General features: G+C 36.3%; 1 protein-coding gene across 1 annotated transcript; it reads left to right on the plus strand.

Annotated features, from left to right (window-relative positions):
- The first annotated feature begins 727 nt into the window (after positions 1-727).
- On the plus strand, positions 728-24239 carry CTAGE5 (CTAGE family, member 5). Its single transcript, XM_010077028.1, has 23 exons — positions 728-868; positions 1728-1749; positions 1844-1932; positions 2330-2401; positions 3122-3232; positions 3535-3606; positions 4032-4136; positions 7677-7799; positions 8375-8498; positions 9310-9356; positions 9555-9645; positions 10885-11023; positions 12762-12863; positions 14191-14251; positions 14583-14618; positions 15989-16056; positions 16779-16861; positions 17215-17346; positions 19223-19375; positions 20466-20597; positions 22445-22521; positions 22863-23094; positions 23933-24239. The coding sequence occupies exons 1-23, from the start codon at positions 761-763 to the stop codon at positions 24085-24087; spliced, it is 2334 nt and encodes a 777-aa protein (XP_010075330.1). The 5' UTR covers positions 728-760; the 3' UTR covers positions 24088-24239.
- The last annotated feature ends 1038 nt before the right edge of the window (positions 24240-25277 follow it).

A 25277-nucleotide genomic window follows, 5' to 3' on the forward strand; every position in this document is an offset into this window, starting at 1 on the left:
GGGAGCAGCGGGGGTCTCAAAACGCCCAAGCGGTGAAACGAGCCCCCCGGGTCTGACACGGCCACGCGCACACCCCTCGTGGCTTGCCGCGGGGGGAGTGTGGCCGTTTTGTTACGGAAAAGGGGGGGGGGGGGTTGGTGCATTTTGTTACGGAAACGGGGGGGGGGGGTTTGCTGCACAGTGACACGCTCTTACACACGGGTCACGCGTAGCAGGCGTGAGCTGCGTGAGGCGAGTTACATCTGTGAGAGAACAGTGATACCCATTTACAGAAAAATGTGAGTGCATTTAAGTGTTTGAAATGCGTTAAATTGTTGTCTGTGTTCAGGAGGTTATTTTAGCACGAAGTTGGTTTAGCAGGCTGTTATACCAAACAAATGTTCTACCAGTAAATCATAGAATATTTATTAGTATTGACTTTTCTAACAGTGAAACATGTAGACAACTTGAAGAAGATTTTACTGTAATTGGTAGGTTCAGAAGGAGAAGTTTTCAGAACTTTATCTAATCATGATTATATCTTATTGGAATCTTTCTCCTTTTGTATTTTTTTTCTTCATTTGTTAAATGTATAATTTAAAAATCAAAGGCTTCTGTTAACCATTTTCCCAGCCTTTTGGAAAAAAATATAGATGTACAAGTCTTAGAAATGAGCTAAGTCAACATGTAATGTCTATTTCTGTTGAAAATTTTAGTCTGTTTTCGAAGAGTTGAAGCTTTTTACTTTATTTTTCAGGCTGTGGCTTCACTGCCTGAAGAAATGAGACCTGGTCCTGATCTGTATGGTTTCCCGTGGGAAATAGTAATTTGTGCTGGCACTGTTGGAGCCTTTACAGTTTTTTTGTTCCTGTATAGAAGTTATCAATCAGTAAGTATTCAAGTTACATGCAGATGTGTAGAGTCCATAAATGCTTTGAACTTAAATTGTTATTCTGTTCAAGATATATAATGCTTCAGAGTTTTAAATCTATTGTGATTGAACTTAGAATCCCTCTAAAAGAGAAATTGAGAAGTAGCCTGTTTTTTCAAGACAGTAAGTGTTTGGACATATACTGAGTGACTGTTGTAATTGGAGTAAATGCAATGAAACTCGCTCTGGTAAAGCTTCCTTTTTCCTTCCCTTTTTAATTTCTAGATCAGAATTTCAAAGTCAGCCCTTAAATTATTTTTATGGGATATAGAGGACTTCCCTAAGGTTTGTGTATTTCTGTGTGTATTGATATCTCTGTGACTACCCTGGCTATAGCCAGATCAGCTAAGGTCTTTAAAGGTAATTATAACCAAAAGCAATCCAGATGGATTCCTATCAAGGGAGGTGTTTTAAAACTCTTTGGCCTGTGACCTTGATTCTGTGGCTTGGAACACTGAACCAATTTTGTTGTGTGCCGTTTGTGAACTCTAAGCTGATGGCTTTGAGAAGTGTAGTACTGAAACCCTTTAAGGCACAAATCAGATTATATTTTTGAGGTAAGGGTTTTCTGCTATTGTGAATAAGGATTTTTTCCCCTCTTCTCTCTGTTTAATTGGAGTGGGAGAAGGACAGGTCAAACACCATTATGGAGGGGGTAAGAGCAGAGGATGCAATTACCCCTTTTTAACAGCAGCCTGTATTTATACTTCTGAGTTCCATAGTTAAAATTATAATGGAACCACAGTTTAAAAGATTAGTTTTCAGATACCATGCAAGAGTAATTGATCATACATTTTCAGTATTCTTTTTATTTCAGGTTAGAAGTCGACTTTATGTAGGTAAGCTTATTTTTCATACCTTTTCTTTGGAGCATGACTTTTTTTTACTCAGTTATTTGTCTGTTGCAACATTTAACTGTCTTTCTTTTTTTAGGAAGGGAAAAACAGCTTGCTAATAAAATTGCTGAACTAGTTGAAGATAAATGCCAAATTCTTGAAAAACTCAGCCTTTGCAAAAAAGAGGTAATAGTCCTCATTATTGCTTTCGTATGTGTCACTTGATAAACTGAGCCCATTTCTGGATTTAAGGTATTAAACTTACTTAAAAGTAAGATGTTTAAAGCTTTTAAAGTGATTCTGTAAATGCTTTTTCCTGTCAGTGCCTCTAAGTACAGTCAAGCTGTTAGCAAGTTCTGCCTTTAACTCTTAATACAATATGTTTTACTGGAAGCAACTGTAAAATGTTTTTGCTGTATGCCACTGGGATGGTCTGCTAGGGCTAAGGCTTTCCTGATTTCCAGCAAGGTGCATTTGTGAATATTTAGGCGGTGGCTATGTTTCACATCAGAGCATCAGAAATAAGTGCTATTATTTAAGCAATTGTTTATATATATTCTGACATAAAGTATTCCTTTTTCAGTTTGAAGTTTTAGAATTGTCTCTGAAGGATGACCACGTTATGAAAGAATCAACAGATGCATCTTTTTTTGAGGTAAAAAGATAAATTGTAGAAATAACAATTTCCATTTAAGGCAGTGTTTTGGAAAAATACTGCCCATATAAAAACAAACAAAAAACCCAACCAAACAAGAAAACCCAACAAAAATACAAAACCAAAAACCTTAATTGTTTTAATTAAGAGGATTGTGGTTTTTTTTTAGTCCTGGGTTACTGAAAATTACATAGAAGCAAGGCATTTAAATTGAACAGAAGTTTTTGCAACAAGTGCATTAAAAATTATTGATATTAGACAATGTTTAATTTTTTAAAAAATAAATTGTTCCTGTGTCTAGGAGGGAGAGAGACTAGCGCACAAAGTATTTTTTCTTACATCTAATATAATTCAAACATATTTTATAAGCTACTGGAGCACAATTGTAAGCAAAAGTTACCACTACATTGTTTATATCCCCCAAACTAAGAATACATTTGTAAATCAGTTCAGAAAAAGAGAATCAAATACCTAATGGTCTCTATAAAATTTATGTAATGAAAATCAAATAGATTTATTTCATTCTGCATCTCAGATCCTATAGAACTAATTGTTACAGGTTATATTAACATGCAAGAGTCTAGAGTACTTTGAGATTTATCCTTGATATGGTGAAATTTGTTAAACCTAGTTTGCTGTCATATACCAAACATACCTGTTATCTTCATATGTAATTAATGTCAAATGTTTTATGTTGACTGTTAAAACAACTTGATTTAGGAAATGCATGAAAAACTGAACGAGTCGAACTTGGAACTTAACCAAGAAATAGAGAATCTAGAAAAACAACTGGAAGAAGAAAAATCTAAGCAATCAGAAAATGATAACTTGGTAAGAATAAATAGAATCCTGTCTTCATTGCTATTCATTAAAAAAAAAAAATCCCACAAAAAATTCTCTAGGGAGGAGATGAACTCTATTCTCTTTGGGTTTTCTGAAAGAAAAGCTACATATCCCACTTAGTCTCCCCTCGTACTCCCTGTAGCATACTAGGAAAATACTTAAGAAAAGCTGTTTTTACTGATTTGGCAATAGAACCTTCTCAGTTTGAAAATTAAAATACCTTTATTAATTACCTAGACCTTTTCAGTCAGATCTGTGGAAGAAGCTATATGACAACTAATAATTTTCAGGTGGCTGAAATTCAGCAGAGAGTGGAGTCTTTAGAGAATGAAGCAAAATCTATCCAGTCACAAATTGCTGAGGTATGTCCAATCTTCATAGTTTCTGTTTTCAAATCTTTGCAATTTCTGTGTTCTTGATGTAGTTACTGTTGTTTTTTGGTTTTTTTTCTATTAAAGGTGCAGAAATAATATGCTGTGTAAACCAGAAGCCTTTTTAAGGCTTAGCACTTTTGGGTGACTTGATTTAGCAACTTTGAAATTCATATAGTGATTGGCGTTTATTGGGAAGTACAGTTATCGTCTTTTCTGTGCCTTCTTACTCAACAATGGTATACAGTGTTGCAAAACTACAATGGGCAAAAAACTACTGAAATTGCAGGGAAGATATGAGAATACATATATAGTACAGCTAGGAAACTTGAGAATCAAGTCAAATAATACCATCATAGTCCCACTTATATCTTCACCTATACTGTTCAAACAACACACTTCTTTATTTGACTTAGGCCAAGTCCACCCTAAAAGTATATCAGATTAATACAGAGAGACTCAAGACATCCATTCAAGATGCAGTAGATGAAAACTGCCATCTCCAGGAAAGTGAGAAACAGGTGGGTTCTTCCTAGTTATCCTTAGAAATACTATATTTTCTTATGATACTAGGTAAATATGATTTCTCTAAGGAGCTCATACTTGACGTCTTTGTGAATACCCCTTGCATGTTCTAGTAAATGAAATGAGGAAGAAGACATGGCTCTACAATGATTTTATGTTGGAATAACTTTGTCTGAAACAGTCCTGTTTTAAAATAAATGTAATAATTAGAGTTGGGGGGAAACCTGCATTCAGTGAGAAAGAGAACATGCAGTAATGCAGGACTAATAAGAATTTTGCTGAGACCTAGAGGAAAGCAGAAAGATTTGAGCAGCTAGGATCCTCCACAGAGGCAGAGAGATAATCGTTATACCTGATCCAGAAAACAAAAGAAATAATAAATTGCAGAGTATGCAAAAGGCAGGTAAAAAACTTTCTGTAGTATCACTATGGATGAATTAATGGAAAGTCAGGTAAGTAATATGAAGGGAAAGAAGACTGTTACTTCCCAAATTTTAGCTGTTTGGTTTCCTCAGTGCTGTAGCCAGATCCCAAAGAATGCGGATTATTTTAAAATGTTCAGCATATGCAATAGCTGTCCTGTGCAATGACTACTTTTACAATTAAACTATTTTTTTTTTCTGACAAAAGCATATTAAGTGTTCCATGGAATTTTTTGGGTTTTGGGACTTGGTTTTTTGTTTGTTTGTTTTGTTTCTTTTTAATGGGTATGTGCCTATTGTCCTGACTGACTGATGTTCTTCTTGTTGTCCAAACTGTAACCTGATACAGACATCCGGGGGGGAGAAGGGGACAGGGAGCAGAAATACCAGCTTGTTTGTTTTTAGCAGTCTTAAAGAAGCTGGGAAATGCTTTATTCAAAATATTGTGCATATCAGACTTACTGATTCTGGAAAAAAAAAAGGTTACTAGAAGTAGAAAATTTTCTGCAGGAGAAATATTTGAGTTCTGCCCAAGTCTGTTATCAGTAAAACTTCATGTATTTCTGTTAATTTTAGAAGGAGTAGATGTTTGTGAGTACAAAAAGAGGGAGCACAATGTTATTAGATGCTGTGAGTGGAGAAACAGTAGATTTGGGTGCTACTACTGTGAGATGAAGTTGCTTGAGAATTATTTTATTTCAAGAGTTTTTTGTATCATCTATACATCCTTTTTTGTTTCTGTGAAGAGGAAGGGCCTGGTCTTGGTGCTTTACTTCAAATGTGACAGTGTACTTGTGTATTAAATTTTGAGAAGCAATACACAAAGTTTTAATAGAGAGGGGTTTTTTTCTCTGTTAATTTCTTGGGTTCAAACAGAAATAATACAGTTAGTTGTGTGCATGTGAAAATAATATCTTTCTTTCCTTTTAATAAAAAATAGTACATAGTAAGATAATATTAAGTGTTGACAATTAGTCTACATTTTATACGCAATCATTTTATATCAAGCAAAACCAGGAAAAAAAAAGTAAAGACAACTTCCAGGATGTAATTAACTTGCCAGGTTCATAGATAAAAATAAGGCTTTTTGCATTCCTTTCAGGTAAAATAACCTGGGTATAGTTGTTCCTTAACCACATTATTTAGGATTAATTACTACACTTTGTTGTTAACTGAGCTTTGTTGCAGTTTTTGTTAATTTGAGAGCATTTGTGTATATTGTATTTTGCTGTGCTTTTTAGTAGATAAATAACCTGCTAAGAGTTGATGGAACCTGATAAGGAAAAAGAGAAAGTATCTAATTTGCTTGTTTGTTTTCCCTTTTATAAGGTTGTTGTAAGCATGTGAGTTAGTTTGCTATATTAGAATACCCATATCCCTTTTTTATTTTTCTTTTTTTTTTTTTTAAGATGGAATTTCACTTTTTCTCAAAAGGTAACAAAGGTGTTATTTGTTCACAGAAACTAGAGTACTTTCTTCCTCTGTCCATTCGCACTAATGGGTCATAATCTTCTGGCACATCATAGCTTAAACACTGTAACAGATGTGCTCAGATTTATGATGTGTCAGAGAGAGGATTGGGCCTTTTAGTTTGAACAAGGGAACTGTTAATCAACTCCAAACTTCTGTGCTTTGGTTTTTTTGCAGGAACATTGGAAATATATATTGCTTTAGCTTATTGCAAATCCTTGCTATTTCTCTTTACTGTAATTTACAGGTATATAAAGTTCTGTCAATTTGTTTTCTCTTTGGCTTCATGAAGAAAGAATCTCTTAAAGTTTAGCTTTTCTTTAAGGATGACATTTAATGATAAAAGTAGTTGCCTGTGTATGTCTTCTGAGCAGTATTAGCATGAAGAGTATTTGTTTAAAATCTGTAATACGTAGTTTGCATGATGCTGCAAATTCATACATGGCTTTTACTGCTTGAAAGGTGCAGTTGTGTGCCAAGTGGGGTTCATCCAATTCTAGTCATATACCTTTTGTTTTATACTTTCTAGTTTATCTTTGATAAGTAACATTCAGGCTTGCTGTCTATTTGCATGGCAGTTCCCCTGTTTAACTACCATTTTCTGGTTTTATTTTTAGTATAACTGGCTGTTACATTCTTGTTGCTCAACCTAGTTATTCCTTTCTGTGCATTCACTGCTTTTTAAATTGGTTGCCTGTTGTGCAACTTTAAGGAATATTCTTTTGACAGACTCTAAGACAGATATTTTTGTACTGTAGCCCATGTTGTTGTACTGCATGTTTTGTCTTAACAGAAATTTGCATCGGTTCAATTTCATTCTCACTGTGTATGAAAGCACGGTTTAATTAGTTAATGGGTTGCAGTGGTTATTTTTAATGAACTGGTGCTTAAGTGTACTAATGCTTTTACTGCTGTGAAGTATTTTTGTGAAATGAGATTTTACTAGGGGATGTCTGTAAAATGTAGCCTTGGAATCTTTTTAGTTAACCATAGTTAATTACAAAGATGCGTACTAGTAGGTGTTGATTACATGCAGTTGGTGTGACTTTCATTAACAAGGAAGTTTTTTCAAAATAAAATTTTAAAATTACTTCAAGAGATATGGAGGACAGTAGGAGAAATAATGCAGTTTTGCAAGTCACGTGAATTAAAATAGCTGCCTGAAAAGCTTCCTAGTTTTCCTTACCTCACCAACCTCTTCTAGGTTGAAAAGAGACAGGTGCAATTCCAGAAGTGTGTGTGCATATTGGGGAATGAGTGTTCTCTCCATCCATTCCCCAGTGTTTGTAGCTGTTACACAAATTGTCACTATTTTATATCCATTGTTATTATAACATCAGGGTTTTTAAACAATGGAATATTAACTGAACTGTTCTTATGAATGTTTAAAAGTATCCTGACAACTAATGACAGTGGAGAGCTATTGCAGCTGAGGTAACTGGACAGTAATATAGATGTCTTATTTTTCAGCTCTTGAGGTTTAACTGTCTTGTAGTGTATCTCTGTTAATTCTTACTAATGGGTGAGAGGTTAAAATTCTGCTTATGTATAGATAATATACGTAACACGCTCAAGTACAACATGTTTGTCCTTGATTCTCAGTCATAATAGGCAATCGTGCTAATCTGGTATTTCCCTTTTTAGCTTTTACAAGAAGCTGAAGGTTGGGGTGAACGATTTAGTGAACTAAATGAACAAACTAAGATGTTTGAATCGTCTAAAGCAGATATAGAAGAAGTATTGAAAAATAAAGAGAGTCAAGTCAAGGTAAATTATGACAGCTAGCATTGAATCAAATTATTCTGACTGATGTTAATCGTTGAGTTCCAAGAAAGTCTAACAACCTCTCCTTGTCTTAATATGCATTAATCTGTTTTGGGTTTTTGTTTGCTGTCTCCATCCTCTAATGTCTGGTTTCCTGATGAGCAAAAAAGGTTGCTTAGCAGCACAATGGAGCAGTCTGATAGCCTGGGAAGCCAGCAGGTTTAATGAGGAAAAACTGTTTTAGTTCTGATAGAGTATTTGCATTTTTTTGAAGTGGGAGCATGGGACTTGGGAGTATTTTCTGACATGCGTGTACCTTACATACACAAGCCCTGTTAAAAGCGTGCGTATTTGGCTATCTGAAAAGTCTTCACAAGGGCACGCCTGTTGACCTGCAGGTATGTGTTTTAACAGAAAAAGTAATATGAGACATCTAGAGTCCTGTATATGGGGCTCGCGTAATCTACTGAAGGAACGAAGTAAAGGAAGAAATCCTGGAAAAGTAATTGTAATGTTAACTACATTTTTATTGCATGTATTTATTTTGCTGTTTGTGTTTCGTGTGGGCTTTTTCTTAGTCACTGACACAGTACTTACTGAAGATGAAAGACTGGAGTTCAGCAATAAGAGAAGATGATGATGCTGAAGATAACCACTGGGACACGGATATAAAAGGTGAAACAGAGAATGGAGAGCACTTAGGTATGATTTGTATGGCTTCCCATCTTAAATATTAATTTAATAGATGTTTTAGAAATACAGAACCAACAAACTTCCAAGAAAGTTGAAAGATTAGCTTTGTAGAAGTCAGATTTTCAAAACTCACCCAATATCATTTATGTTGGACAGTCAACTGATGCTGGAATAACAACCTATGCTACTATTTAGCAGTGTGTGGATATAGCTAAAGCATACATATTATCATAGAGCAATGTAAAGACTCAGTGCTCAGTTTCTTGTAGAATTACTTATGTTAGTATTAAGCAGTGATTCTCAAAACATTTTTAGGTGGAAACATTGCTTTGATTTCATTTCTTCTTGAAGCTCCTCCCAACAGTAGGACTGTGGGTCCTTAGAGCCTAATTTCTGCTTCCTTGGCCTTACACAGGTGTTATTTGTTGCAAGCAGTCTGGTAGCACTGGAATCAGATGGGTGTAGATGTGGGTCCCCTCAAAAGAGAAGTGCAGAAGAGCCTTTCTTTCTGTTTTTTCTTGCTGCAGCTTCTTTTTGTGCTGGTGCTGATTATACCACAGGGCACATCCCAGTAAATCTTACCATGTGTATTCAGCACATCACTTTTAACATGAGCATTCTGGATCTGATTGATTGGCAAACAAACCAGTAGGCATAGGCGTATTCCCTGCCCTCCTGGTTTTTTTCTTTTTCCTCCAAGTATGCTATGCCTATCATGGTATGTTGGGGATGGCTTTTTTTATAGAAACAATAATAGTAAGCTCTGCCACAGACCTTTTTGTGCTTCATGTGTGACCTATTATTCTGTTCTGTCAATCAGATGATCAGCAAAAACGAACTGTAAAGAAATTGATCTATGCTGCAAAGGTATGTGATTTTAACGAACTTGCAGATGCAAGGGGGGGAAACTAGAGGGGATATACACAATTTTAATGGTCCGTTTAATTCCATATAGGTATCAATATCACTGAGTTCATAGTCTTTTAATGTTTAATTTGATACTTTGTGCATGCAAACAGTTTCTGGTAATTTTAAAATGTTCTTTTTAAAAAATTTTTATTGTAGTTAAATGCTTGCTTAAAGACCCTGGAAACAGAAAGAGATCAAATGTATTCAAAACTCTCTGATGAAAATAAAGCTAAAGGAGAACTTACAGGTAATTAAATGTTTTGCCCTTAATAAGATGCTGCTTGTGTAAAATGGTATTACAGGCTGTAAGTATTACTTGCAGTAAAGACTGAGTTAAGTTTACATTAACAGCTCCACTTGATTTTAAAAATGCCTGCTTGAGTTTAAGTTGCCTAGCTATTTTAAGTATTTGATTTTAGAGGTAAAACAATCGAAGCTGCTAAAGCACCGTTTGCAAATTTTAAGTTATAGAATCTTAAAATACATGGGCAAAGTGATTTTAATAAATATACAATACCTTTACATAGTTTCTGGATATGAAACTGGAGTCTTAAGTTAAATTTTAAAACCATCTGTTAAAAATGGTAGCTTAATTGTAATTAGTTTGTAATGGGTGCAAGCTCAATACTTCCTAAAATCCAAAATACTGCATTTAGAGAATTGAACCTAAAAACATCTTGCTCTGTTTAACTTTGTTGTGTAGGACCTACTGAATTAAACCTTATGAAATGAAAACACTGCCACTTAATTCAAATTAAAGCCTGTAATTAGCTATTGCTTTTATCGATGACAGCCAGTGGAGTAGCCATCACATTTGAATGTACTGTGCTTTGTTATTTGGGTGATGAAATGCCCTGTAACACTGTGTTTTGCAGTTTTTGACAGTCCTTTAAACTGCCTCTTTGTGCTAGTGTGTTTTCCAAATTGATTGTAACTCTGTCCCATAAGGATATTCAAACTTACTTGAAGCTTTCTTGAAGAGGGGCATAGGAGTAGTAAATAGGAAAAGAAACATGGCTGATTTTAATTTGGAAAGATAAAGTAGTTTGACAAATCTGAGTTATCTCTTCAGGTGACTCAGCAAGACTTCGTGTGGGTAAATCTGCAAGTGTATGATGTACTGATTTTACTACTTTAGTAGAATAATTACAATAATAAGAGCCCTAAATGAAAATGTATATGGTGAATTACAAAACTGTGTTGTTTTCAAAGAAGCTGTACAATTTAGAGCAAAGGCAAGATACGCATTCAGAGCTGCACTTTGTGGCAGGTAGAGAGTATAGTTGCTGACTTCCCATCCAAAGGAGCAATACTGCTTTTCAATTTCTATAATTCCAATATATTGAAATATATTAACATAATATTGCTTATATTATTAAAATAGGATCAAAGGGTGTTACAGACTTTTTGTGTACTAAAATGTTGCAAATACTTTAATTTTGTAAGTCGTGCATTGTCCCAATGTAATTATCTCTAAATTTGACAGAACGCATAGAAAACCTTCAAAGTCAGCAAGCTTCCTTGCAGTCTGAAAATGAACACTTTGAAAGTGAAGTTCAAAAGCTTCAGCAGAAACTTAAAGTAATGACTGAGCTTTATCAAGAAAATGAAATGAAACTACACAGGTGCTGGTTCCTCTTTTTATATTCAATGCTTACTGATTGATTTGAATATAACTCTGATTTGGGGAGCTGAAAATTATTGAAAATTTGAATACTGCTTTCCAGAGTTTTCTGAATTGTGAAAAATGTGTTATGGTACATCTTCATGTACACTTGTGCTCACAGTAATTTTATAGAAGTTGTTTCCGTGAAAGTAGTGTTGTATTATTTTAGGTCTTTTCCGCAGGAAGGCACAGAAACAAAGATAAAACAAGACTTAATAAATTTTAAATGAAATAAGGTGACTAAAGTTGGAAAGCTCGATTTTATTTTTTTTTTAATTAAGATATGATGTAATACAGCTATCAAAGTTGCTGAAAGAAAGATAATTAGTAGCTGCTTTAACTGTGCAGTATATTTTATTTGGTAAAGAGAGCTAGTAATGTGAGCAGAGGGATGCTATATGTAAAACTAAGCTTAGAGTTAAAACATAGGCAAGCTAACTATTATTGGTAAGCGACATAGAACCACTGTGAATCAGGCTTTTCTCACCAAGAAAGATAGTACAGCCCTCATGTTCTATCTGCCTCACAGTCAGGATAATAGTAGGGATTATGACTTACTGATTCAAATCAGAAATATGTTAAAGAGTGGAAATAAAGTTGATTGGGATGGGATGGGCCATGTAGTAACCTTCACAAGTGTGTGTGGGGGGGCTGGGGCAGGGAGGGAACAGTGGGCATCATTTTAGGGCGTGATGGTAAAATTAGTTTTACTAGCCAGAAAATATTTCTTCAAGGACTATAAATAATCTTGAAGGCTGCAAGAGAAGCAGCGCAAGTCTTGTTCCTATACTGAGCAATATGCAGGACCTTTTTAAAGTATTACTTTCAATAATCTGCTCTGTAATATATATATATTTGTATAGATATTTGTCATCTTTGTAGGTGCAACAAAACCTATGCTAACATCTGATGTTAAAAAGCGGGGCGTGGGGGTTGATGTGGAAATGCGAAGGAACCTATTAAAAAGAAGCTGTGCTGGACAGTCAAAAAGGAAGACTGTTAGCAGACTCTGTGGATGATATTTAAAAATACCACATTGAAGCTGAACCAATGCGTGCTGCTTATCAAAGATTTTAGAAGAGCCAAAAAGGAGTGGGGAGAAGCTGGTGTGATGAGATAGCAGAATAAGATAGGCTACTGGTATTAACCGGGTGTCTTTTAAGAAGCTGGGTGTGTTCAAACAAGTGAAATAGAAAAGTGGGAAATGAAGACTGAGTAGAAAAGAAGTTCAAAATCATGTTCAAAAGATCCATAATTTAGATAGTTTGATTACTAAGGACTGCTGTTTACAGGAAAATTACCAGTTTATCCATTCAGGGCTGTATGCAGCAGTAATATCTATGTGTGTTCTGCAGAATTACCTTGTGCATAATCTGTGGTCTGAAATATGGGTTTTCTCTTCTGTAGTGCCCCCAAATAGAAATATTCTTTGGGAATATGGATTGTTTTCCAGATTCCTTTTAGGAATAGTGGTGGTCTAATTGTTTCATATAGAACAGTTAATGAACTGAATAAACTAATTATGAATACAAACTAGTGCTATTTATGCTACTTCATATGTTGCCTATAAAACTCTTTACCTGGATAAATATCATGTATTCATCACACCTAAATAATCGGGAGAGTTTTTCTTGACAGTAGTTACAAGATTGTTGACTTGAAACAGAATTAACCATAGTTTTTGAATTTCCTTAAAGGAAGCTGACAGTAGAAGAGAGGGAACGCCTACAGAAGGAAGAAAAGCTTTCTAAAGTAGATGAAAAAATTAACCATGCTGCTGAAGAACTAAACAGCTACAGGTAATTACACATTTTAGTTGCTGAATCACTTGTTTGAAAGTGGACAAAAGGCAATAGAGAATTAATAAAAGCACTAGTATAACTGAATGTATTTTCTTCCAGTTTCTTTGTATTGTGTGTGTGTGTTACATGCTAGTTTGTATGTAACAGTTTTGCTTTGTTAAAAAATTTGGGTATGGAAGATCGCTAGCCACTTTTCTTCCATTAGAATGCAAATTGTATTGACGTGTTAGCTTTAATGGATGGAATGGTAGAAGTGGATCTGTAGTTCCCTTTACTGAACAGAAGTAAAAATATGAATTTAAGAGAATGCTGTGAAACAAATGCAATGTTCCATTTTCCTATAGATCCTAACATTTTTATGTTGTCTAGTTATAGTATTCTGTTTCTATATCTCTGAGTTTGTCAAATAGTATTTCTGTTTAGCAATTATTTACTAAAATACTGTGATGTGGGAATGTTTTCTGTAGTTGTTTTTTAACTGCTTTTCTGTTTTGTGTTACACCAATTGTGTGCCTCTGGTTTGTTTCCATGGCTTCTCAAACTATGGCACAATTCTTCAATCTGTAATGTATATTCTGAATCTTCCTTCATTGTTTATGGGAGTATTGACTCTAACTGAATGATACTGATCAACAATGCTTCCTAAAGAGTTAATTAGATTAGGTTTTTTTCCAGAATGCAAAGTTCTTGTAGACGTTCTTCAGTATTCATACAGGAAGACAGAATTTACCCTTCTTGATTTACTCAGAACATGAGCTTTGCAGACATCGTAAAGAGAATATTAATATTGCAAATGGAGTATAACTAAACAATGGATGTGTCTCTGGCCTACCTGCTGAGACTGTGTAGAACTTACAGAAGCTTTGCACAGGGCAGCAGGCAGCAGAGGTGGCATCATCCTTTTTGTGGTCTTGAAATCACTTTAGTGCAAGTGACTATCCCTGAGGACTGACTGGGGTAGCCTGTGACAGCATGATGCTCCAGCCACGTTGGTACATTTGCTGAGCTGGGTGAGGCTGGCTGTTAGGGCATATATGGAGGAATATCTTTTATGTTGGAAACATGATAGACCACTGAAAAGTTGGGTAGATGTTGTGTTTTCTGGTTCTGTTCTTTTGTTTACATTCCTGTTTGCACTCATCAAGGGCTTAGAATTTCCACTGCTACGGTAATTTTTATGTATCCCATGGACCTAAGTGACAATACTGTCTTTTGGATAAAAAAAATCTTAATTATACCTTGTGTTTACTGTTGTGTTTACTGTATTTAAAATAACTTTACTTCACATTTTATTACAATGGTGTAAATCCTAATTTTGTTACAGACAGCGAGCAAAAGATCTTGAAGAAGAGCTAGAAAGAACCATTCGTTCTTACCAGAATCAGGTGTGTGCTTTGTGTGTACCATCTATGCCAAGTAGGAGGGATGTTATTGCAGCAGAAGTACCACTTTCAGCTAGATTGTGATACTGTATTTGGCTTGGATTTGTTGGGTGGGTTTTTTGCCCTCTTTCTGCCCTGCCTTCTCAATGCCATCTGATTTTGACTGACACAATGTCATAGCAGAGATCGCCAGATAACTTTATTAAAAACTAAAATTTAAAGTTTAGATGTTTTAGATGTAAATTATCTACACACATTAAATTTATTAATAAGAGCATATACTCAAGTTTTCTGTTTTAGATGAAAAATTATCTAATGAATCTCTCCTTCACAGATTACTTCACATGAGAAAAAAGCTCATGATAATTGGGTAAGTTCCAAATACTGAATTTTCTGAATTTCGTGTGTCTTCCTTTGCTGTGATTTGAATAGCTTGCTTTATCACTTTTTTGTTTCTTATTAAAAAAAGATAATCAAAATTTACTCTAATCTATCACCTTTAAACATACAGATTTCTTGCAGAAATACACAAAAGCATGTTAAAAATACTTCTATCATAAAACAGTTGGAATAATTAAGCTGGATACCTATGAGCACAGTAGAATGATATTACAATATTATTTGCTGTAGCAATAAATCTGCTGGAATAATGTTACCATTTAACAAGTGTGTGACATTTTGCTAATAATAAAAGCTTTTGGCCTTGTTTCAATGCCATTTTAATATTTTCCCTGGATGTACTTGACGTCTTTTATCAACTAAGAGAAGACGCTATGTCCTGTGAGAACAGCATGTTCCATTGACAGCTTCCTAAGAATGTTGCTACAAAATCCATTTTTACCTTTTTTTCCAAACAGGAAACTTTAAAATATCTCTTGACTAATACATTATTTGGCTTCACAGAATGGTCTGTGTAAGATAAAATCCTGTTAAAAGCTGCAGCACTTTGTGGTCATAATTTTTGAGTTTTTAACTATGTGATTTTAAAATAAAACTTTCTTACCTAAAATTTGAGACTTTAAATCTTGTACATATTGTGGCAGCTATAGCCAAAGAATTTCATTTCTGCAGTTTTAAGAATCACAGAATCACAGAATCACAGAATGTTAGAGATTGGAAGGGACCTCGAAAGATCATCTAGTCCAATCCCCCTGCCGGAGCAGGAACACCTAGATCAGATCACACAGGAACGCATCCAGGCGGGCTTTGAATGTCTCCAGAGAAGGAGACTCCACAACCTCTCTGGGCAGCCTGTTCCAGTGCTCTGTCACCCTCACTGTAAAGAAGTTTTTCCTCATATTCAAGTGGAACCTCCTATGTTCCAGCTTGAACCCATTGCCCCTTGTCCTATCACTAGATGTCACAGAGAAGAGCCTGGCTCCATCCTCCTGACACTCACCCTTCACGTATTTATAAACATTAATTAGGTCACCCCTCAGTCTCCTCTTTTCCAAACTAAAGAGACCCAGCTCCCTCAGCCTTTCCTCATAAGGGAGATAAGAACCTGCAGGAAAGCCATATCATTCCTCAAAAATTTGGGTAGTAGAGCTGCTAATGTCATTTGGTGACCTATGTGAGGCTCTGTTTCATATGCTTTATACACGAGTCATATCTTGTGGAAATACAGTCCAGAAACTTCAGATAGAAAAAAGTCTTGCATCTAGGATCTGTCACATTTTATGAAGCATTTAATTAATAAATAGCAATACCTAAGCATCTGATTTTTGTCCCTCCCCAAAGCTGACAGCCCGAGCAGCTGAAAGACACCTCAACGATATAAAAAAAGAAAATGCACATAACAGACAAAAGTAAGTGCATTCTTGATCTAATTCTAAGAAAATACAATTTGGCATGTGAGTATGTTTTGAATTTATGCAATTAGGTGTTTTCTAGACCTGTGTTAATCAATTATGGCCCAAACAGGGCAGGGAGATCACAGGGTTCTGTTGGAGAGAGGGAGTCATTTGAGCATTGCTGTAATGATAACATGCGAGAAAGTAAGAACTTAAGAACTATGTGAGGTATTGAAATATTTCAGGAAAGATGCAGAATGTAGTACTGTAACTCAAAGATTTTGGGGGTTTGTTTTTTTGTTTGTTTGTTTTAGAAATGTATGTATCAACCAGATGCCATGGTTACCTAATGATTTTGCAGGTTATCTCAGAAATTAATACTGAGCTAACAGATCAGGTGGTGGTGGTTGAGAGGAAACTTTAGGTGTGAAGTTAACTAGTACTTGGAATGTAATTTAGAGTGCTCATGAGAGTAATGTCATGCTAGGAATTGTGACATGTAACATGCTACTTCAGCTTCTGAATTGCAGTTTAATTGCAGCAGCATAGAGAAATACTTTCAGGAATTCTTAAGTTCTGAGTTCTGTGACGTCCTTTGTCTTTTTTCTTTTCATTTAGGGAATAAAATACCTTGCTTCATTAACCCTTGAAGTAGAAAGCCTACCAGTAAACAGTGCAGTTCAGTAAAAATTTTGCACTTCTTGGTTATTTAGTACTTTTTTGTTGTTTATTTGCAGATTAACTGAAGCAGAATTTAAACTTGACCTTTTAGAAAAAGATCCTTATGCTCTTGATGTTCCAGTTAGACCATTTGGCAGAGGTACAGTATTGAATGGTAAAATAGCTTGATTGTTTTGGTTCGTGGTCTTGTCTCCCAGACCACACATAGGTAATTATTTGAAAACTATCTTGGCTGTGCGTATGTACAAATAGCAGTCATTTAAAAAAATAATAGGGTCATAAGTGACTTTAGGTCGTGTTGAGTATTTTGTTGAAACTAAGAGCATTTGTAGTGTTGATTATAGTAGACTGGGAATATGATACACATGGTAACTAAGAGCACAGTTTTCGTTTCACTTATACAATTTAAACTTCACCTGAGAAATTAGTTACTTTATACAGTTTGCTAAACTAAACATTGTGAACTTGAGTATCTTGTTTTAACTGTTCCAGAGCATTCCCCATATGGACCCTCACCAATGGGCCGGCCTTCATCTGAAACAAGAGCTTTTCTTTCCCCTCCAACTTTATTGGAGGGTCCTTTAAGGCTTTCACCTATGCTTCCAGGTGCAGGAGGAGGAAGAGGTACAATTCTTAAACTTGAAAATGTATCTATTCTGGATTTCTCTCTCCTCTACTATAAACCTGTCACACCTTTTCCTCTTGCTGGTGACAAGTATTAAAACAGCCAATTCAGTATAAACAGCTAATTGGGCAAACTCTTCCCAGTTTTCAATGTGCTTCTAAAGCTGTCTAATGTGTAACAGTACAATGGAAAATTTAGTTGTTACTAGGAGATCAGTCAGTGGATTCACTTTACAAGCACTGATTGAGAAAGTGAAAAGCCAGACTTAGTCTTGTTTTATTTCTTGGACAAATGGGGTTCTGCTGAAATAAACTTATGATTTTTAAGTAAACAAGAATCGATTAGTTTTCTGAAAAAATAATACTGACACTTCCCTCTCATTGGTCTACAGTCAGTGAGAGGAGAGAGTATCTGCATTGTCAAAAACATGAGACAGTTTTATTGAGGGTCATAATTCAGTAACTTGTTTTCCTCCCTTTGTTTTAAATTTGAGGCAGTCATTATATGTGGACACAGTTTCTTCCCCAGTGATAAGAGACCAGGAAGGTTGTGCATAAGGAGTAAAATTCAGAGTCTGAGAAGTAGGTGAAAGCAAGCCGTGGTGTCATTGGTTGTAAGGGAAGAAAAACTGTTCCTTCGTTGATGTTGGTGGAAATAGTGTAGATAAATGCTAGAGTGGAGTTCAGCATCTGTTGCAGGTAATAAAGAAGCTCCTATTTGATTTACTACCCCTGTTATACTCTTTGAAACCTGTACTTATTTCATGGGAAATATGTCTAAATGTCCATTCTCTAAGGATTTCACTAATCAACATTTCAACTAAAGCAACCAGCATGGACTATTTATTTACTTTAATTCTTTGTAAAAAGCATATCCACGTGCATATGAAAGTTGATTCATTTTCTAAGTCAGAAAAGCTTGAGATTGAGTGTTCAACTGTAGGTATACCACATAAAAGCAAAATCATAGTTGACAATTTATTTGTATAGAGATAGATAGTAAGTAATGAAACTGAGCATCCGATGTATCTTTAAATCATAGCTTAGCTGTTACTGGTAAGGAAGAGTAAAAACTGGATTTCAGGATGTAGTATTAGCAAGGAAAGAGACTATGCAAAGGCATAACTGCTGCCCATTTCACAATGGAGCACTAATGTAACTTGGGCAGATCAAATAAATGATATGTTTAAATAATGCCAGCTGCAGCGCAGTTATTGTGCTGATTTCACTTTGCACAAGACAAGAAATGGCTTCAAATTTTAGGATAGAGAATTGGAGAATGATACCAGAGTTAAGTATTTCTGTAATTTTTAAGACCAAATATATTTTAAAGGAAGCTTGCAACCTAAAATAATTCATTGTTGCAGTTTCTCTTGCACTTGGTTATGTGTTGACCTGGTCTTTTTATTTTTTTTTTTTCTTGAATAAAGAATTAGAACCAGAAGAGTGTTGAGTGCAATGTGGATATTTTATTACAATGAGAATATTAACTTTCAGTGTGCTAGTTTTTAGTTTGATTAGAAGCAGGTTTTTTTAGCACTGAGAAGAAGATATATCGTGAGGGCACTAGTTTCTCTGGTTCGAAGGAACTCAAACTCCTGAAATAATTATTATTTTGTTTTTAATTGCAGGTAGTCTAGGTTGCACTCTTGTTGAACTAGGAATTTTTAATTCCAAAAAAACTTTTTAAGCACTTTTAGTAAACATAACAGGTCATCAGCGAACAGTTGGAGAGTCCTGTGGAGCCATGCGCCTCTCGTATCTTGACAGTGTTTGCATTTGATGATTTATTTTACTATTTTCAGACTCAATGAAGAAAGCCATAATAGAGGATTTAAAATACCTGGATAAATATCTCTCTGATTTCTTTAATTAGGATCCAGAGGACCAACTGCCACGTATGAAGCTGGTAACGAAAGAGGAGAGCCAAGTTCTGATAGATTAACTGATCCCCACAGACCACCATCTGATACTGGATCCCTGTCTCCTCCCTGGGACAGAGAACGCAGGATAATGCTGCCTCCACCAGGTATAAAAATCTGCTTAGCTACAGTATCTATTGAAAAATGGAGTTACTGACTTGCAGTGTATATATTTAAGTATTTTTTGCTTAAAAATATGAAATACTTTCTTGGAACTGCCTGTGCAACTACACTGGAAAGGTTTTTTTAGCAGTAGATTTTTTCCCCTTCTTGAATGGTGCAGTTCACTTGTACTTTTTCTATGCTGTCTTTTAAATACATATTGGATCTAGCAGTGTACAATCAACTGTTCGGTTTTATCATTTTGCTGGGATTTGTAGTGCAAGAAGTTGTGCGCTGGATAATTAATAAGAGATCTGAGAAAGTAAAAAGTTGTAATGATACATTAGTGTATAGCTATCTAATGTTGAAAAATACTATGTTTTTCAAAAACACGTTTATATCAGTAGTACAGGAATACCATGGTACAGTCATCCTGTTTGGTACATATTTTCATGTTTATACTGCCTCTTTGATAATTAACAACGACAAAATCAGTCTTCAGTCTCGCTTCTTCTGGTAAACATCTGTATTATAATTATCACTCAAGGAAGACAGAGATAAAGAGGATGCTACTGATATTTTTCAAGTAAACAATGCAGGGGGAGGGACAGCCTTCCTGTATACCTGTAATAAAGAAGCAAAAATACTGCAAGTTAAAAATTAAAAATCAGGTAAAGTACACAGCTTAAAGTACCTGAGTTATTAGATGTGGCAAACAATATTGTAGTTGCTGCATATCCATGTGAAAGCCTGATTATAAATCTCGAAGTCCACCCAGGATGCAATTTCTCGTTTGCCTGATCTGACCTGTTGACAGGCCCCACTGTTTATAACTTAGGCAATCATAACTTTCAAAATTCTACTCTTTGTTAAACCAAAAATCAATGAACTTTCTCTTTTGCAGCTCCTTAGAAACATACTTGGTGGGATTCCTGTGTTGGGGATTTTTAGAGATTTGTTTGCTCACCCTGATTAGTAATCACTTTGGATATTTATAAGAGCATAAGATATCCAGAGAATGTTGCTGGTCTAAAATCATATGGAATGGGTGGAAAAAATCTTCACTGACCTGTTTTGTGATTTCTTCAATGTTAGGTGAGCCTTACACTGATCCAGTTCTTCCTCCTCGAAGACAAGAAAGATTTTTCCCTAATCCTCCAAATACTGGAAGACTTTCTGGACCAGCAGAACTACGAACTTATAATGTGCAGTCTTTTGATAAAACAGGTGGGAATTGCTTCTGTGATACTATAAAATGGAGAATCTCAGTGTAGGTTGACTATATGTAGTAAGCCATGATAATAGGACAACTTTATAGCTACCAGAGACCTGATGTTCATTGTGTAACACCTGCTAGCCTTGCTGCAGTCTTTCCCTGTTATCAACAATAGTAGTCTCTTCTGTCAGGTGGATGGGATTCAGTGAATGGTAGTCATGAGGTGGGTGTTTTTTTTGTCCACCTTCACTGTTCTGTATATTAACCATTCAGGATTGGCCTCGAGTCTATTTTGGCCCTTCCCATGAGGCTCACTGCAGCATTATTAAAATATCACAAACCCTTACTTGCATTTCCATGCCATGTTTGATGAAGTTAGAAAGAGTTAGAGTCAATAAGACTGAAAGAATAAAAGCAAAATTTTCAAATACGCACTGGCTTTGCGTACTGAAGTAGAGGTCCTGAGGTGTCCTCCTTCAAGCTGTTTACCATAGTTGCAGCTTTTTGTGGTTCACAATGCAGTTGTCACCAGCTTAATCACACACTACACTGACCCAAGCACCATTTGTTTTAAATTGGCCAATTACATAAATTCTAGCTTGTGATACTTAGCAACAGCCAGAAGCTCAGAAGAAAAGTTTTGGTGACTTAAACCTTATCACTGAAACAGTTTAAGAGCTTAAAGCCTTGATACGTATTAAGCAGTTTTCATCCTTATTTAATGTCTAGTAAGTCACATGTGTCTGATTTACTGGCTAGGCTGAAGCCATTAAACTCAAACCAGAAACTTTGCCACCCAGTATTCAATGACTCTCATGATTACGAGTTGAGTTACCATCTTTGCCCATTTTCTGGCAATAGGAGAGAGAACCTTTGTTACTTGGTGTCGTAATGGGAGAACTGGGAACGCTGAATTCTGTTTCAGGTTGGAGGTTCAGATTTTACAAGGAATTGTTCTCTGCTGGAAAACAATTCTGTTCCTGTACAGCCAGTCACCTTCCTGCCCCCTTTCCCAAGCCTCTCTGTGTTTCACTTCTGCTTTCTAATGCTTTGAGTTCCACTGAGGTCTTTCTTCTAGCACATGGATGCTAACTGAAGGACAGGAGATGTGCACTGTCTTTGCACTCACTTGTTGCATACATTTTTACCCTTTTCTTCAGCAGCTGGCAAGCAACAATTAAAAAAATGTAAAGAGCTGCGTTCAGTTCTTCATCAGTTCAAAACCTACTTAATGGAAACAGGGGTTTGCATAACCTTGCTGCCGGCATTTAGCAGGTCATTAAGCATATGTGAATGCTTCTTTCTAGAGGCATATAATTTCGCTAGATTTGGGTATTTGTAAAAATAACAAAAAAACTCCAACAAATTTAAAAAAATCAAAAGCTGTCCAATGCACACCACCTGACTTCAGAACAGCAACATGTCTCATGGTACTGAAATCCAGGCTCCAACTTGGCAGTTGTAAGTCCTAACTGCCAAGGAAATAAAGTATTAGCAGGAGGGAGGGGAAAAGTGGAACTGCTGCAGTAATGTTAAGATGTATTGCTAGAAAAATGCACTTGTAACTTCTGAAAAAAAAAAAAACCTCAAATGGAAGAAAAACCTTATTTGGATACAAGAATCTTTGGTAAAAGCTGGAACTTTGTAATTCATGTGCACCCTGTACAGAAGTTGGAGGAAATACTTGGGCGTAGCTTTGTGATCCTCAGTTGTCTTTCTCTCTGCTTGCAGAACAGTTGCTTGGTACAGCAGTATTTTTTTTTCTTGCCTATATATCCTGATTTCAGAAAAAATACTGAAGTCAGTGGTGGAGAGAAGGACGTTGGCACTGAATAACTTGTGTAACTTTTACATACAGATGGACAAACCTCTTCAGAAAATAGCCCGCGGACAGAACCAAGTGGAAATGGGATGAAAGATCATTCTAACCTTAGTGTAAGTAGCTAAACAGAAACTGGATTTAAAGAAGCTTTAATTTCCTGCAAAATATTTATGAAAATTTGCTTCTAGTACATTGGTCACATTATATTGCACTGTGCAGTCAAGTTGTAAAATTACATGTATACTTTTATCACAGCACTTGCTGTCTTGTGAATAAATTTTGATGTCAGTGCACATAGATGGACTTGCATAGTATTATGCTGTAGCTAAAGCAGAGTTGGAACTGGCTGTTAGCTAGTGTGACAGTCTACCAAGGCAGGCCTGATGGGATTGGAGATGTTCCCTCTCCTTATCCCTTTCCCTAAGCTAACCTCCCTGTTTTCATTGTGTTGCAGAACTCACTACCTAATCAGTTGCTGGCATCTGAAAGTGAAGCTGTCAGTTCAGGATTTGCTCCTCCACCTTTCCCTCCAGTCAGACCTCCGTTGATGCCTGCAGATCCCAGAGCACCTTTCATGAGACGAGGACCTCCTTTTCCTCCCCCTCCTCCTGCTGGCATGTATGGACCACGTGAATGTTTTCCAGTACGAGACTTCGGGCTCCCGCGCCCTCCACTTCCTCCTCCAAGTACGTAGCTTTTGCCAGCATTTGCTTCAAGTTGATGGACACAAGTAGTAGTGCAGGTAGTAGTTACCACACTGGGTGAACACCGAAGTCTTTATTTGCACGTACTGCTTCTCAATTCAGCTAACGGGGAGCATCTTTTCTGATGAAGGTTAATTGCATTTTATGCTTTCTTCTTCACAATTGCATATATTGATGATGTTTTTACATACTAGCTTTGTCTGGAAAATACACATACACTGTCCAGCATTTAAAGGGTCATTTTTTGGGGTAGGAAAGCCAGTACATGCTTACCTTAATCCTCTTCCTGCTATGAGGTTACATCATATATAACTCTTAAAGTTTTATCCTTTAGCTTTGAGGTATACTAGTATCCACACCAAAGCATGCATTTGGGACATAACTAATTGTTGACTGTTTTTCCTTGGAGTTTCCAGTAGTGGAGCAAGATGTGTCAGACTGGAGGGCTGCTTCTGCCTCTTGCTGTTCTCTGATTAACTTGTGAAGAACGAAACAGTTACCTTCTAAAATATCTGTAAGGTCTGGCAGCCCAGGGTTGCTGCAGCGGACCGAAGGTGCTGGTGGCAGCAGCCTGTTCTCACAGGCAGTGCCTGGCTGCTGCCGTGAGCCTGTCACAGGTGACTACTGAGAAAAGTGATCATTTTGTCCTCCTGCTTCTGGCGTCTCTGTCTCTCTGGAGCATAATGCTTAACCTAGGTCTACTTTGTGACATCTCTTTAGGTAGGCCATTGCTGAGCCATAACATATGTGGGGCAGGAGGAGCAGGTATGCATTGGCTGTTGTGATTGCTATTAACTGGACTGCTCTGATTCTCTTGCAGTAAGAAACCCATTTCCAATGCGATCTTATCCTCACTATCCACCTCAACGACCTGGATTTCTGCCACCACCACTGCCACCCCCTGAAAATATAACTGAGCCACCTCAGTCAAATCCATCAGCTGTAGACCAATCAGAACCACAGCAGGAGCCTTGACAGTCATTTGAGCAACATGCTGAACCTTTTCTGTACTCTTTCAATGGCATTTTTCCTTGTGTTAAGTAACCATTGTTACTTAGATATATATAAACTACTTTGCTCAAATTGAAGCTTAATAGAAAATTCTCAGGATAGTATTTTGTAAATAACTATAATATTGTGAGTGATTTCCATTGTACAGTAGTCATTTTAAATTAAGTATTTCTAACTTGAGTAATCTCTTCAGAGGTGTATAAATTTAAATCATGTGAACTATATTGTAAAAGTCCACCTGCTTTGGCCTTGTTTAGCTGTACAGGGAATCTCCGCATGCCAAAAGTGATGCTTGCTGTTTTATGAATAGAATGTGAAAACAAATTGAAACAGTTAATAAAAGTCTACTGGAAATGAAGGTGATGTCACTGATAAGATAGTACCATAGATGTAATTGAAGTGAAGAGGAATTGCATACTCTGCTACTGACCTTGTAGGGAATCCTCCAGCTGTCAAACCTTTACAAAATGGCAGTTGTCCTACCACTACAGTGAGAGGGAAGAAGAGGAAATGTAGAGAAACCCTCCCCTCCCTCTTCAAAACTCATAGTGGAGGGTAGTGTTTTATTGAAAATGTGTGTATGTTTTTTTTAATGACAGAGGAGGACAGAGTCCTAGCTATGTGCTGCTTCAGCACTACCAGACTCCTGCCTTTGAAGATGTATGTGTGCAGCAAACTAATATTAGGTTTTTTACTGTCTCCATGTGAATTCAGTTGTTTAGTCTTGGGCTTTTAACATTGACAGCTGGGAATCAGGGTGGGACAAAATACCCCACCTCCCAATTCCTTCAACACTGACTTTGGAGAGCAGTCAGCATTTATCAACAAATGGGCCACAGAGGCTGGGGCAGGAGATTTCTATAAGCATGCCCATCCTAACATGTAGTACAGATAAAACTCCAAGGCAGGGCAGAATTTCTTTCTTGTCTAGAAGATGCACAGAAGCAAGTATACCCCATAGACTTAGCAAAAAAAGCAACAAAAGTGGTCAAGAAGCCACTGTGGCAAACATTTAAAAAAAAAAAAACAACAATTTTAGACAAATTGTGTCCATGCACATTTTGTAGTAATCACTAGGCTTCACCAAAAAAACCAATTAAAAATATAAAAAAGAAGTTGCAAACTGCAGTATTAATAATTTTGTGCCTATAAAA

This window comes from Pterocles gutturalis, unplaced genomic scaffold (genome assembly GCF_000699245.1).
Source record: "Pterocles gutturalis isolate BGI_N339 unplaced genomic scaffold, ASM69924v1 scaffold16793, whole genome shotgun sequence".
NCBI lineage: Eukaryota > Metazoa > Chordata > Aves > Pterocliformes > Pteroclidae > Pterocles > Pterocles gutturalis.